The sequence below is a fragment of the Macrobrachium nipponense genome, chromosome 21, assembly GCF_015104395.2.
Source record: "Macrobrachium nipponense isolate FS-2020 chromosome 21, ASM1510439v2, whole genome shotgun sequence".
In the NCBI taxonomy this organism is placed as follows: Eukaryota; Metazoa; Arthropoda; class Malacostraca; order Decapoda; family Palaemonidae; genus Macrobrachium; species Macrobrachium nipponense.
Genome location: NC_087212.1, coordinates 59,184,565 through 59,199,933, shown reverse-complemented (window position 1 = coordinate 59,199,933; position 15,369 = coordinate 59,184,565). Strand labels below are relative to the sequence as shown.

General features: G+C 40.8%; 1 protein-coding gene across 1 annotated transcript in view; it reads left to right on the top strand.

Annotated features, from left to right (window-relative positions):
- Positions 1–15,202, top strand: part of LOC135198056 (ER membrane protein complex subunit 2-like) — an 82,038-nt gene extending 66,836 nt beyond the window's left edge. Inside the window, exons 6-8 of the mRNA XM_064225450.1 lie at positions 10,531–10,626; positions 11,347–11,444; positions 14,498–15,202. Of these exons, the coding sequence (XP_064081520.1) occupies positions 10,531–10,626; positions 11,347–11,444; positions 14,498–14,582 (279 nt within the window). The 3' untranslated portion in view covers positions 14,583–15,202. The remainder of the gene's footprint in view (positions 1–10,530; positions 10,627–11,346; positions 11,445–14,497) is intronic.
- Positions 15,203–15,369: the final 167 nt, after the last annotated feature.

The following is a 15,369-nucleotide window of genomic DNA, read 5'->3' as shown; positions in this document are numbered from 1 at the left end:
CTTTGAAAGCATTCGAGCCCTACGTCCTAGCTTCGACAGTTCAGATAAACTCGGACAACACCACGGCCCTGGCATACATCAGGAAGCAGGGGGGAACTCACTCCTTCTCCCTGTACGAGACAGCAAAAGACCTTCTGCTGTGGGCAGAGGAAAGGAAGATTTGTCTCCTTACCAGGTTCGTACAGGGAGAAAAGAACGTCAGAGCAGACCTCCTGAGCAGGAAAGATCAAGTCCTGCCGGCGGAGTGGACTCTTCACGAGGATGTTTGCCAGGACCTGTGGAGACTATGGGGCTGGCCTCACATAGACCTCTTCGCCACAGCCAAGAATGCGAGGATAGACAACTACTGCTCTCCTATATCAGACCCGAGGGCAGTGTCAATAGATGCCTTTCTCCTAGATTGGAAGGGCCTAGACACGTATGCTTTTCCTCCCTTCAAGATACTGGGAGAAACTCTCAAGAAGTTTGCAGAATCGGAGGCAGCAAGGATGACGTTGATAGCCCCTTTCTGGCCCGCACAAGTCTGGTTCACAGAGGTACTGGAATGGTTAGTAGACATTCCGAGATCCCTACCACAGAGGATCGATCTGCTCAGACAACCCCACTTCGACAGGTATCACAGAAACCTCCCCGCTCTCGGTCTGACTGGCTTCAGACTGTCAAAAGTTTGGTCAGAGCGAGAGGATTTTCTGCAAGAGCTGCAACGGCTATCGCAGCAGCAAGAAGGCCCTCTACCCTTAGAGTCTACCAATCGAAGTGGGATGTCTTTCGGCGGTGGTGTAGGAACCATCACCTTTCCTCTTCCAGTACCTCTGTAACCCAATTAGCAGACTTCTTACTTTTCCTTAGGGAAAAAGGTGGACTGGCGGTATCAACCATTAAAGGATATCGTAGCATGCTGGCTGCAGTGTTTAGGCACAGAGACCTAAACATTTCAGAAAACAAAGACCTTCATGATCTAATAAGATCCTTTGAAACATCCAAAAAGGTTTCGTCAGAGATTCCGAGTTGGAATCTGGATGTAGTGCTGCGTTTCCTTAGGTCCCCTAAGTTCGAACCGCCTCAGTCTGCCTCTTTTAGAGACCTCACGAGAAAGACACTTTTTCTCATGGCATTGGCTTCCGCAAAAAGGATTAGTGAGCTCCATGCAATAGAAGGGAGAGTGGGGTTCAAAGGAGATGCAGCGATCTGTGCCTTCCTACCTTCGTTCTTGGCCAAGAACGAGAACCCCTCAAATCCTTGGCCTAGGAGTTTTGAAATCCAAGGTTTATCTGTCTTAGTAGGCGAGGAAGCAGAGAGGTCACTTTGCCCAGTACGAAGTCTAAAGTTTTATCTTCAGAGGAAGAAGAAACTTAAGGGCAATAATGTCAACCTTTGGTGCTCTGTAAGAGATCCAAGGAGGGCTCTATCTAAGAATGCGCTTTCTTTCTTCATCAGAAGCCTGGTGAAAGAAGCACATGTGACATGTGATGAAAGTCAATTCAAGCTTCTGAAGGTCAAAGCTCATGAGGTAAGAGCTATTGCCACTTCATTAACTTTCAAAAAAAACATGTCCCTGAGTAATATTATGAAAGCAACATTCTGGCGTTGCAACTCAGTCTTCGCGAACCACTATCTGAGAGACGTCAAAATCACGTATGAAAAGTGCTTTGCGTTAGGCCTATACGTATCGGCGGATTCGGTGCTGGGGCAGGGAGCTGAGACATATCCTTTGTAGTGTATTTTTTCCCCCTTGTTTAGTTTGTAAGTTTTTTGGTTGTTTGAAAGAGCATGCGGGTAGGCATCTCTTTCATATCGTATGTCTAACAATGATTAGATTGGTTAGGTGATCAGTTTATGTTTGAGCTCCTTGCAATGATAGTGGTTAGGTTCTGTCATATAAGAGGGCGAATCCCCTTTGACAAGATGCTGCTCGGATTCTATCAAGTAAGCGGATACCAAATCCCTTTGATAGACCCAAAGAGTCTGTCAGCTGTAGGTCACGCCCTCGCTGAAGCTCTTCAGGCAACGCAGACTAATAGACAGTAACTATGAAGTCTTCTGCCTAAACAGGTAAGAACCAGGGTTGTATTTTACATCCTACAACAGGTGTTGTTTCCCCCTTTTTCCATGTTAATATTGCTGTCTCTTTCCCTCCACCAAGGGTGTCAATCAGCTAAGTATATATCTGACAGGAAAGTTCATGAACAAAAATGTTATTGTTAGTATACAATAAGGTTTTGTACATACTTACCTGGCAGATATATACGTCTCTGACGTCACGACAGAATTCAAAACTCGCGGCACACGCGACAGGTAGGTCAGGTGATCTACCTTACCCGCCGCTGGGTGGCGGATGTATGAACCAATCTCCCTTTCCAGCCAGATTTTCTCTTCCACCTGTCTCCTGAGGGGAGGCTGGGCGGGCCATCAATCGTATATATCTGCCAGGTAAGTATGTACAAAACCTTATTGTATACTAACAATAACATTTTTCGAAGGACTTCATGTTTAATTTTTTTAGTATAGGGAGAGAAGGAAAGCTGATAGTGTGAAAGCAAATAGGCCAGGTCATAAATCTGTCATTTCTCTCCCTTCTCCAGGTCCTTAGTGTAAAGTTATTCTAACTCAGTCTTTGGCTTTTTGCTCTGCTAATGCTTGAGGTAATACTGAGACTTCCTCTTTAGCTCTGCTTTCTGCTTCCTTTCGGTTCAGGTAAAACGTATTGAAAAGTTAGAATGTTATATAAACCATATTTTGGTTAGTACATGGTTTGTGTGAATTTATTAGGGAACTGTTCCGGGTTACCCCCTATTGTGTGATCATTTTTGCGTTGCCCTCGTCTGTCTGTAGCCTGAGCCTAGTACTACTGCCTTGTGACAGTTAGAAGAGTCCACTGCCAGGGAACCAGGTTGGTTCTAGGGGCAATGTGGTTCTGTTCTGTCTTTCAGCTGCCCCTCATTTTTCTCGATTTCGAGTCTTATTTAATGCGTTAGCCAAAACATCATTTTGATAAACGTTAATTTTCACTTATACAACTTCCCCAGTGGTTACATATAGCTGTCGTCTCCTGACGTCACGGCAGAATTTGAAATTCGCGGTAGCGCTAATGGTTTGACAGGTGATCCCTCTACCCCCGCCCTCTACCGGGTACCAGGAACCATTCCAGCAAAATGTCAGAAGTTTCCTGCCGTCGGAACGGATAACACAGTTCCTCTGCTGGTTGGAATTTTGAATTGATCATCTTGGTTTTTCTCCTTTTGGTGATGTACCTTGAGTTTTCTGATCTTTTTGCTAGCAGCGCTAGAGTTATTTTGGTTTTGAAGAATTGTTGTCCTTTTTAGGAATTAATTTTGTTTTGTCACGATGTCTGACACCGGCTCTATTCAGTATAGGGTGTGTAGTAGTGGGTGTAAGACTAAACTTCTTGAAGCTTCGCTTGATCCTCATTCTACTTGTGTTAGCTGTAGGGGACGTGAATGTTCTTTTGAGAATTCGTGTGAAGAATGTATGTCTCTAACATCTCAGGAGTGGAAGGCTTTGGAAAAGTATATGAGAAAGTTAGAAAAGGATAGAATCAGAAAGGCTTCACAGAGATCTAATTCTAAGTCAGTGAGTAGCCAGAATATTCCTCAGAATTCTGTTAATCCTGATCCTATTAACCCCGTAGTTGTTTCTCCTGCCCTCGACTCTGTATCTCCCAATCCCGATCCCGTGTCAGTATTACGAGCCGATATGGACTCGAAATTTGTCTCTTTCCTCACCACTATGCAGAAAATGGGTGAGACAGTGCAAGAAGTGGTATTTAAGTGTGACAAGTTACTTAGTGCTAGTGTAGTCCTGGGAGGAGGCATGCCGAAAACCGAAGGGAGGCGAGCGGGATCTGCTCTCGAGCAGTCGCCCCCTCAAGCAATCCTGTAGCCGTATCCCAGGATGCTGTCGCTCACCATTGGAAAGGTGGTGCAAGGAAGTGTTTTTCGTCAAGCGACTCGAGTTCAGATGTCTCCTCTCATAGAGGCTGGCGTCATAAGACGTCTAGACCGCTGAATTGGAGAAGCCGGTCTCTCACACTCCTTCAGATTCTTCCCCAGTAACTCCTGCAGCTCCAGATGTGTTTGTGGCTCATCCTTCTACTCCTCCCGCACCTTCTACGTCAGTGGATCCTCAGCTTTCGGTTTTAGACCAGATGAATGCCAAGTTAGGCAGTATTTTGGAGCTTTTTGACAAGTCTCTTTCTTCCCCGAATGTGCTCCCGGCCGCCTTGCATCTTCCGCAGACTACTGTGCAGTCCTCTTCACAGGCTCCTCTTCAGTCTCCTCTTCAGGCTTCTATTCAACCTCACGTTTCGGCCTCAGTCCAGGTGCCTGTTCAGACTCTCCTTGTGACTCCTCTTCAGACGCCGCTTCAGGCGCCAGGTCAAACTCCTTTCCTGACTCCTTCTCTGGTGCCACGTCAGGCTCTCGCTCGAGCGCCAGCTCAGCCGCTCGGATTCGCCTCAGTACAGGCGCAGACGTCTTCTCCTGCTCTCTCGCAGCCGCCTCGGGTGCTTTATGGTGTGACTTCGCCGAACAGGATTCCTCTTCAGATGGAATGTTCTCCAGTTTCTTCGAAGGAAGCTTCGGATGTGGAAGAAGAAGAAGAAGTACTTACAGAAAAAGACAAGCATTTGTCGGGGTATAAGCAACTTTTACAATTCTTCGTCGACAACTTTGGAGATTCTTTTGCACCTTCTGTCCCAGTTTCTCTTGGTTCGCAGTGGAAAAAGGACAGTAAGCCTGACTCCTCATCCTCGTTCACACGTCTCGTCCTCTCGATTTCGGCTAAGAAGGCTATCAAGAAAGTGAACGCTTGGCTTTTGGAGAAGAGGGAACAGGGGAAAAATGTTTCTGCTTCCCCCCCTTCGAGACTTTCGTCAAGGAGCTGTGTCTGGTATGACACCGGAGAAGTTTTTTCCCTGGGTGTGACTGCCTCCGCTCAGGGAGACTTTTCTAGTCTCGTGGATTCTTCTCGTAGATCAGCCCTTAATACTGCTAAGATTTTCTTTTCGGCAAGTGAGCTGGATCATCTTTGCAAGAGTGTTTTCCGTGTGTTTGAAGTTGTTAGCTTCTTGGATTGGGCCATTGCTTCGCTGGCCAGGAAAGTCAAGTCATTTGGACTTTCGGAGGAGCAGTTGAAGGATTTTGCCTCTGTACTTGATTGTATCGATAAAGGCATCTGTGATGGAGCTTCGGAGCTCGCTGCCATTTTCGCCTCTGGAGTCTTGAAGAAGAGACAGATTTGGTGCTCCTTCTTGTCGAAAGGGGTCTCATCGAACCAGAAGTCTGCCTTGCTCTTCTCTCCTTTGGACAAGAAGCACCTTTTTCCGCAAGAGATTGTGAGCGAGATCGCTCAGTCATTGACACAGAAAGCGACCCAGGATCTTTTATCACAGTCAGTGAAGAAGCCCAGGAAGATAGCTCCGGTTCTTTATGCTTCTCGGAGTGCTCCCTCCACGGAAGCTCCTAAACCATTTCGAGGGAGAGCTCCCGTTCGATCTTTCTCCAGGTTTCGTGGGAGAGGTAGAGCCTCGTCTAAAACCACTCCCTCTTCCATCAAGAAGTAGGCCCGTAGTCCCCCACACAGCAGTAGGAGCCAGATTACACTTTTCCGGCAGACCTGGTTTCATCTCGGAGCGGATCCTTAGACGGTCCAGGTCCTGAAGGAAGGTTACACCATTCCGTTCAGCAAGCACCCCCCTCTCACAGAATTTCCTTTGGATTTATCCGCTTACTCGTAGAACTCCGAGAAATTTGCCGCCCTCCATCAAGAAGTTCTCGCCTTACTGGCAAAGAGGGCCATAGAGTTAGTGGACTCTCCTCAGGAACCAGGATTTTACAATCGCCTTTTCCTGGTAAAGAAGGACACGGGGGGTTGGAGACCGGTGTTGGACGTCAGTGCCCTGAACGTCTTTGTCCTGAAGACAAAGTTTTCTATGGGAACGACCCAGTCGGTATTAGCAGCGCTTCATCCAGGAGATTGGATGGTTTCCATAGACCTTCAGGACGCCTATTTTCTTATTACAATTCATTCGGAATCGAGAAGATTCCTGAGATTCGTGTTCCAGGGCCGCATTTATCAGTTCAGGGCCCTCTGTTTCGGCCTGTCAACAGCTCCACAAGTGTTCACCAGAGTTCTGTCGTCAGTAGCAAAGTGGCTTCATCTGGACGGGATACGAGTCTCCATGTATCTGGACGATTGGCTTCTCAGGGCAAGTTCCAGACAGAAGTGTGTGGAGGACTTACAAAAGACTTTAAGGCTGACGGACAGCCTATGTTTGTTAGGCAACAAGGACAAGTTGTGTCTCACTCCCTCTCAGGAGATAGCTTATTTAAGAGTGAGACTGAATTCAGTTCTTTTTCAGGCTTTTCCGTCTCGTCAAAGGATCGACTCTTGCCTGAACAAGATAGACGAATTTCTCGTCAGACAAACTTGCTCAGCGAATCAGTGGATGAGCCTTTTAGGAACCTTGGCCTCGATAGAACAATTTGTAAGTCTGGGCAGGCTCAACATGAGACCACTTCAATTTTACTTGAAACAGAAGTGGCAAAGGAAGTTCCCAGACTCCTTCGTGTTCCCCATCTCGGAGGGGATCAAGCAGGACCTCCTTTGGTGGAAATCAGAAGGAAGGCTAGAGGAAGGCTTGTCTCTAAGCCAGTTGAGCCCCAACCTTATGCTCTTGTCAGACGCATCGGACAAAGGGTGGGGAGCTACTCTGGGGAGAAAGGAAGTGTCGAGACTTTGACAGATTCATCAGAGAAGCTGGCACATAAATCTGAAAGAGTTGAAGGCAGTTCATTTGGCTCTAATGCACTTCCAGACAGAGGTAAGAGGAAAAGTAGTGCTGGTTCAAGCAGACAACACCACGGCTCTCTCTTACATAAAAAAACAGGGGGGGACACACTCGTTCTCTCTCTGCGAGCCAGCGAGAGACCTACTCATTTGGGTGAAAGAGAACAAGGTTGTCTTGAGCACAAGATTTATTCAAGGCTCGAAGAATGTAAAGGCGGACATTCTCAGCAGGAGAGGACAAGTCCTCTCCACAGAGTGGACTCTACATCCTCAAATATGCAAGAAGCTTTGGGGGATTTGGGGATGTCCTCAGTTGGATCTCTTCGCCACGAACAAGACGGCTCGTCTACCACTGTATTGCTCCCCAGTTCCAGACGAGGAGGCGTTTACAGTGGATGCCATGCTTCTGGACTGGTCAAATCTGGATCTCTATGCCTTTCTGCCTTTCAAAATGCTAAGACTAGTTCTGACAAAGTTCAGAGGTCATCAGAACATAAGGATGACTCTGATAGCCCCCTTTTGGCCGGCCAGGGAATGGTTTCCGGACCTAATACAGCTGTTGACGGACTTTCCGAGAGAGTTACCGTTAAGGAAGGATCTACTCAGACAGCCCCACTTTCTGAGGTTCCATCACAACTTGTCCGCTCTTCGACTAGTCGCCTTCAAACTGTTGAGCATCTCCTCAGAAAGAGAGGATTTTCAAAGAGAGCTTCAAGGGCTATTGCTAGACCCAGAAGAGAATCCTCTGATCGAGTGTACCAAGCTAAGTGGGTCCAATTCAGAGCTTAATGCAAAGAAGAAGGAATTTCGTCTTCTAAGACCTCTATAGCTCAGTTAGCTAACTTCCTTCTTTTTCTTCGTGAGAATGAGAAGCTTTCTACCCAGACGATTAGGGGTTATAGAGCTATGTTGTCTTCTGTGTTCAGACATCGAGGATTAGACATTTCTAATAATCAAGACCTCTCAGATCTGATTCGTTCCTTTGATACGACCAAGACAAAGGAGTCAAGAACAGTAGCTTGGAACCTGGATGTAGTTCTCAAATGGCTAATGTCCGATAGATTCGAACAGATCTCCTCTAGTTCTTTTAGAGATCTGACTAGAAAGACTTTTTCTTTGTGCTTTAGCATCAGCTAGAAGAATCAGTGAGCTGCGTGCTATTGATAAGAGAGTTGGATTTGCTAAGGGCAATGCCATTTGCTCATCAATGCTGGGTGTGGTGATCCCTCATTTCTCATTGTGTTTTTTGGTGATTTGTACTGCACCCTCAACGGCAAGTACTTATTATTGTGTCCGGCACACGGCACACGGATCCATATATCCTGTCGGTACAATAAAGGCCAGCAGACTACAGAATGCAGTAACCACAAACCACTGAGTCAGCGGTCTTTAAACGTAAGGAACCTATATCTTCGGATAATTCCAACAGTTGTTATTTTAGCTGCCATTGTCCCACCACCTAAATGTGTCAATCAGCTAGATGTAACCACCCGGTGGTTACATAACGAAGCCCGCCCTCCTCCCCTCATATGGACAGGTAGGCATGAAACTTCTGATTTATTGCTGGAATGGTTCCTGGTACCCGGTAGAGGGCGGGAGTAGAGGGATCACCTGTCAAACCATTAGCGCTAACGCGAATTTCAAATTCTGCCGTGACGTCAGGAGACGACAGCTAGATGTAACCACCGGGTAAGTATAAGTGAAACTTTATATTATTATAAAAATGTCATTTTTCCTCACTATACAAACCTGAGGTCCTTTACATATAGTACCACCTCATGCCACCCTTCACTCTGCGTTTCTTGGGCCTAAAGCAAAGTGACTCCTCTCCTCGCAGTTGAGCTGACTGCCAACTGCCAGACAAGTAGTTAACTACCGAACCCCCTTGTTCGAAGCTTACGACCGGTTCAGCTGCCGCTAAGTACCTTCCTATTGTTAAAGGACCTCAGGTTTGTATAGTTAGGAAAAATACAATTTCCGACAAATTGTTATTTTATTCACATATTAGGTAGAATTAGGTACAAAGACAATCAAAGGAATCGATAGTGTGTGTCCGATTGTGTCTGTGAGAGAGAGAGAGAGAGAGAGAGAGAGAGAGAGAGAGAGAGAGAGAGAGAGAGAGAGAGAGAGAGAGTAATCAGCATGTTTACACTTGGATCTTAAGTGCACAAAAGCAATTAATTATGCCACAATACACTAACTTACTATGGGCACACGGCAGACAAACATGAGGATTTTGCAAACAAATAAGTAATAAGTTAACAATCCAAGAAAAGGAAAGAGAGATAAAATAACTTTTCACAAGGAAGCCGTTTCAACAAACAATTGAAGGCATACAGAAGCTGAAAGCGGCACTAGTTTGTTTTATAACAGAGCCGAGTTACTTTTACAGTAGTAAAATATCGTAACAAGCATCTGTCACTAGATTGGTATTTTACCGTAACAAAAATAAAATTGATTTGGGAAAATTGAGTTTAAGTGAAAGAAATGGGTGAACACACACACACTCTCTCTCTCTTCTCTCCTTTTTTTACTGTATGCATTTGTTTTCATGTTTTATCATGATAAATTTACTGTAAAATAATTTTATTTTTTATGTGAATTGGTATTGCTTTTACGCACATATTATAGTAAAGATTTTACTCTCTTCTTCTCTCCTCAACAATACCACGATGCACGATAACTTAAAGTCATTCATTCGCTATTCCTCAAAAATATGAACGCTCCCTCCCTCTACCTCAAGTTAGCTGTGTATCACCGCAATGACAAATTATTTTGTTAATCATTTGTGCTAAATTCTATGGTGAAAAGCTTTGTTCTTTCATTTACTGTTTTGTTAATATTGTTCAACTAGACCGTCTCACTCGGTGCACCGAACACTGGCTCAATTAAGACTTTGTATTTTTTTTCCCCTGTATTGCATTTTTTGTTTTCATATTTTATCATGACATTAAGTTCACCGGGAAATTCCCTTTTTATGTGAATTGTTATTGCTTTTGCATACATACAGTAATATTTTAATTCTCTTCTCCTTCTCTCCTCAACATATCACCGCTCCCTCGTTCAGTTTCAAGTCAGCTGGGCGTGACGTCACTGCGGTTACGTACAATTTTATACATCTTTTATGCTAAATGTTATATTGAAAGCTATATTTTATATTAAATGCTTTATACTTTTATTTATTTTGTCGAATATTGTTATCATTAAACTATATATTGTAAATGAAAAGAATATTAATACAGTTTAACTTATAAGACCCAGTAGGCCGTCGAATACAAGTACGTTATAAACTAGATAATTAGTCAGTTCGAAGTACAAGAATTTGTTTGACAAACGATACAAAATTTTCTCTTAAAATTTTGTTCAAAAAATGGAAAGTTTGACATAAGAAACGTTCGACAAACGCGGTACCACTGTATAGCTATTATCGAGATTATTTTTTGTTGAAAAATCCCAGTTTTCCATATGTTAGCAAAACGTGTTTGTGGTATCAAGAAGGACATTTTATTGGTTTGTACAAGTGTTTACTATATTTATATGTGTTGCTTATAATTATGCTTAAGCTTTGGCAGATGTTTGGCTCTTTAAGCATTTCTTTCAATGAATTTATAAATATGTTTTTTTGGGTAACTAGGGCCGCCCTATAATACAGAAGGCATAAGTCCCTTTATTCCAAGTTTTCGAGGCCTTATTGTAAAATTGTTCATTGGTCTGATTTTTCAGGGAGGGCTAGAAAATTTGGAGTTAGCCCGAAGTTACTTCAGTCAAGCAGCAAAATTGAATCCTGGAAACATAAGGGCATTGTATGGACTTTTCTTGGTAAGATTTAATATTGTTTTTTGCTTAATATATTTACTGTATATTCGACCAAGGTGTATTCATTCATCCTCAAGAATAAAGCTGTGCTTTCACAAATGGAACAAGATGTGTACCTAGAAAAGAAATTAGAATTTACCTAGGTAATGTAGGACATCTTTCTAGCCTGTGTTCAGGTTTGAAGAATTTGCTTCACATTGATGTTTTATATTTTTTATTACTGATGTCAGAAGACACTAAGTTGAGAAGATTTTAGTCTATTGTAATTTGGTTTCCTTTTTAATTGTAATTTGGTCTCTGAAAAAAGGAACTCATGATACTCGAGATACATGATAAAATAATTTTTTAAGAATGAAGGGTCACATGATACACGAAATCACACATTACATGAGTATATATGTTCATTTACGTATTGCTATTGTTTATAAACTGTCAATGTTTAAAATTAGTCACAAGTAATATACTAGTAACAGTTTTAAATTACATCATGGGGCCAAGGCAGAATCATTTTTACTTTTACCTAATTTTTTTTTACTAAACATTCAGGAAACGCTGAAAAAATGTATGTACTACATTATGTATTACAGTAATATGATGTAATTGCAGCTATTTACATATAACATAACTTTATGGTATTAATATGATATAAATATATTGATTGTATCAGTAATATGTTAAAAATATATTGATTGTTTCAGTGATGATAATTTTTCTTGTCATCAGAGCTGTAGCCAGGTTTCATCATCTCCAAAGTGTACAGCACAAAAGAAGAAAGAGACACAGCGTCTTGCAGCATGGGCTTTAAAGGAAATAGCTGAAAAGTAAGTTGTTTATACCTGATATAAGTGTTGTATACCGAGTATATCACCATCATAGGAAAAGGTAATAAGCATGCAGAGACAAAGTTATCCATGTTGGGCTTACCTTCCCCTTATGTGCTTTAAACCCTCTGTAATATTATTTATACAATTATACACTTGAATTCATCAGCAATTTAAACCCTCTGTAATATTATTTATACAATTATACACTTGAATTCATCAGCAAAAGTAATAAACAAAATGATTATATAAGTACATTACTGTCTGTTTTAATAAAAATATGTACAGTACTAGAAATCTCTTGCTGTCTACAAGAATTCCTTCATTTATTGCAATGTTAGAATGCATGCTATCATTCATGTTTCTCTTTGTATAGGTTTCTTTTTTTTTTGAGATCCAACAATGTCAGCAATTCTTGCTTAGGGCAGGGATTTCTCACTTAACAAAATTATTGTGTTCCTAAGTAAGTTGGTTTTTGAATAAAGTCTTTTTTTTTCTCTCTCTCTCTCAGGTTAATTCCTGGGAACCAGCCTGAGAAGAGCCTTTTTTAGGCTCGGAGGTCTGGTTAAACTAATCTTTTATCCTATCCGTAATGTGTGTTATTTTCCTTTCAACCATTTATCCAATCATAGATTATTTTTTATTCGTTCATTCTGTTATACATTTGCATTTCTCACTCTTTCCTGTCTTTATCTGGCACTCTCTTCCCAGGGATGTTACCAGATGTTCTCCATTAACCTTTGCAGGGAAGGATAGAGAATTCATTTATATTTTGTTTGTTATAACCAAATTAATTGTAAAATGACTTACTTCCATACAGAAGTATGCCAGTCACAGGAAAAGAATGCTCCTACTAAGGATGCCTGTATTGTTTTTGGCCATGTATGATTCATAGTTTGTTGTGTTCCTCCGATTGCCGTTGTGATGGTCATTGTCGTTGTTCCAACCTTTTCCTTGTGTTAAGTTTTCTTTTGTAACTTGTGTCCTTGTCATGGAGAGGGATCTGGTGTTTGACAGTCTAATTTTATGGGAATTCTAGTGAGTACTTCATTTTTATGTTAGAGCTGTGCAAAGTTTTTAAATTTTTTATAACTGGAAAATATTCTTCAATTTCTGTTGTAGAGTATCGGTAATTACTGAGGAAATTGGCCTGTGTCATATACAGTTAGTAATTGATTGGCATTAATGCTAACAACATTTTTTGGCTGCGTTAAATAATTTTAAGGTATTGCTTAGATTGTATCATTTTTATTAGTTAAATAATTCCTTATCTGATATTTTAATTTTTTGCTTAAATTGGCAACTTGGTATGCTTTTGGGGCAAAACAGTGTTAGTTGTTTGCTATTGTCAAGTCCTGTGGCTGTATTTGTCTGTATAAGAGTGTTTTCGAAGACATTTTAACTACCTGTCAGTAAGGCATCACAGGATATATGTTGCTGGTGCAAAATTGTAGAAGTCATACAAAAATTTGGACATTATCAATGGTTCCTATTTGTTAAAAAAAAAAAAAAAAAAAAAAAAAAAAAAAAAAAAAAAAAAAAAAAAAAAAAAAAAAAAAATCTGATAAACTTTGTGCACTCAAGGGTCCAGTAGGCATATCGTCAAACTGTTCAGCCAGTGATAAAACATTAGTCAACAATTGACCATCTCTTTCAGTCAATGATTGCCTATTCTTAGTCGATGCTTCAGTCCAGGTTGTACCTTCACCTACTGTGCCTCTAGTAAGGAGAAAGATCATGATTACTAGATGGACAGGTGTCTCTTCAGTTCCTCAGTATATAATCATTCTAAACCTCTTCCAGTTACTCAAGGATGTCATTTTCCATTATCTTGTCCAAATCCAATAATTTCTATGTACATTCAAGTCATAAATGTTACTGGATCACCCATGTTATGGCAACACGTTTTACAAGTGTTGCTGTGTAGCATCATACCATACACATCTTTAATGTATTGCCTAATATAGCAGACAGCATCCGCAATATAAAATTTATTGTTGTTGGCTTTGTACTATTACCATTGTTATCTTGCATTCTTCCATGTTCCTATGAATTTGGTTGGGAAGTACTCCACTGCAATTTCAAGCTGGGGATTGCAATGTCACCGGTTACTCACTTGTTTGCTCTGTCTTGGGTGAAAATTAATGTTGTTACTTATCCATAGCTTTGTAGACCTCAGCATTACATAGTGGAAGACTTCTCCCTTACCAAGGTCCAAACTCAGTTTTGCCTCCTCCACCTCCCATGTTAGTAACACCAGAAATTCAATATCTTTGAAGGGGAATTCTATGGCAACAATTGAGGAATGATCAAAATACTCTAGCAGAGAAGTCAGTACATGGTGCTGGTAATGATGACATATTCAAGACCAAAGGAAAGCAGCAGAGATTGTTTTGCAAGAGTTGGACTCTGACACCTTGAAAACCAAACATTATCCTGTGCATGCCTACTCTTTGGTGGTATGATTAATATTCTTCTGAAATAGGGGGAGGGTCTTATACATCATCAGAATATAGTAAGTCCTTACTCTTCTTAATTTTGTGTATTTATTTGTCCATCATACAACACTTCACAGTTTCAACAAAGAAAACGCAAAATAACACCGGTGTTGAAGAATGGGGAAGACTGAACAAGCACTCCTATGCCAAAGCTTGATCACATGATCTAGTCATAGTTAGGATCTTTATTCTTTGAAAGAGACCAAGTCTGTAAGCTAGTACATAACACTTTTTAAAGACAAAAAAAGTTCAGTAGAAAGAACATGGGGTTTTACCCCCTTAAAAATTGCATAAAGCTAATTGAGAGACTACAAGATGCTGGAGTGTCTGAGGATATCTTACAAGCACTAAGCATCGGTAGGTCCGTAGGTCTGACCAGGGTAGGTTGGGTTAACAGGGAGCTAGTGGTTTTCAGTAGAACGAGTACGTTTAGCCAAGTCCCGTGAAGCGCATGAGAATTTCCTATATATGAAGGTGTAGGTTTGTGTTTGGAAAAATAAAAATTTTTATATTATAATGTTTGCAAAATGAAATATGTATTTTTCCTATTTTCAGATATTCAAAATGCAGAACAAACACAATGGATGGAACTAAAATTATGGAAACCTTTGGATCTCTGAGTTTGACGGATAAAGCGTGATAGTTGCCTTAGACCAAAAAGTTATATTTTTCCTTTTGTAACATACAAAACATTAAACTATTCCTTGATCATCATGAGCCCCCAGTTGTGTTTTATACTTCCAGTTGGTGAAATACCTATAGTTCCAGAATTTTCAGTACATTCTTAGTAATATTTTGTTACAATTATGTCCATATAGGCAGTATATAAATATATTTATATATATATATAGTTTGCAGCAACAGTATTTCATAATGATGTAGCATTTTACTTTGAAACTACCATTAAAAGCCATGCCCTGTAAGTGCTTGCATTATATTTTTAAGATGCAGTATAATGATATAAATTGGAAATTTGTGTTCAGATATCTATTCCCTTTGTATGGCCTTCATTTAACATTTTATCAGTTATGTAAATCATCTTAATGTTATTATATGGTGTGATTTCTAGTGATGCCGAATGCTAGTGTCTGTATGATGGCCACATTTTCTACCAAATGGTTAATATTAGAGCTAGATTCACATATTTGTATGCAAGTAGGGTGTGTGACAGGATTTATTTTTGACAGCACTATAAGTGTGGTAAGGAGGTTAAATTACTGTCACCATATTAAAAAAAAAATAAAATATATATAAATATTCCCTATGTTTTTGTATTGTGTTATGAACAGCCAAGAAAATACAACTAAAATGAACAAATATTTTGTTGTATAATAACCAAACTACAATTAAATTTGTAGACTTATAGAAATGGATTGAAGGTAGTTTTCTCAAAATCGGTGAAGACGTACATATGTAAATTTTATTTT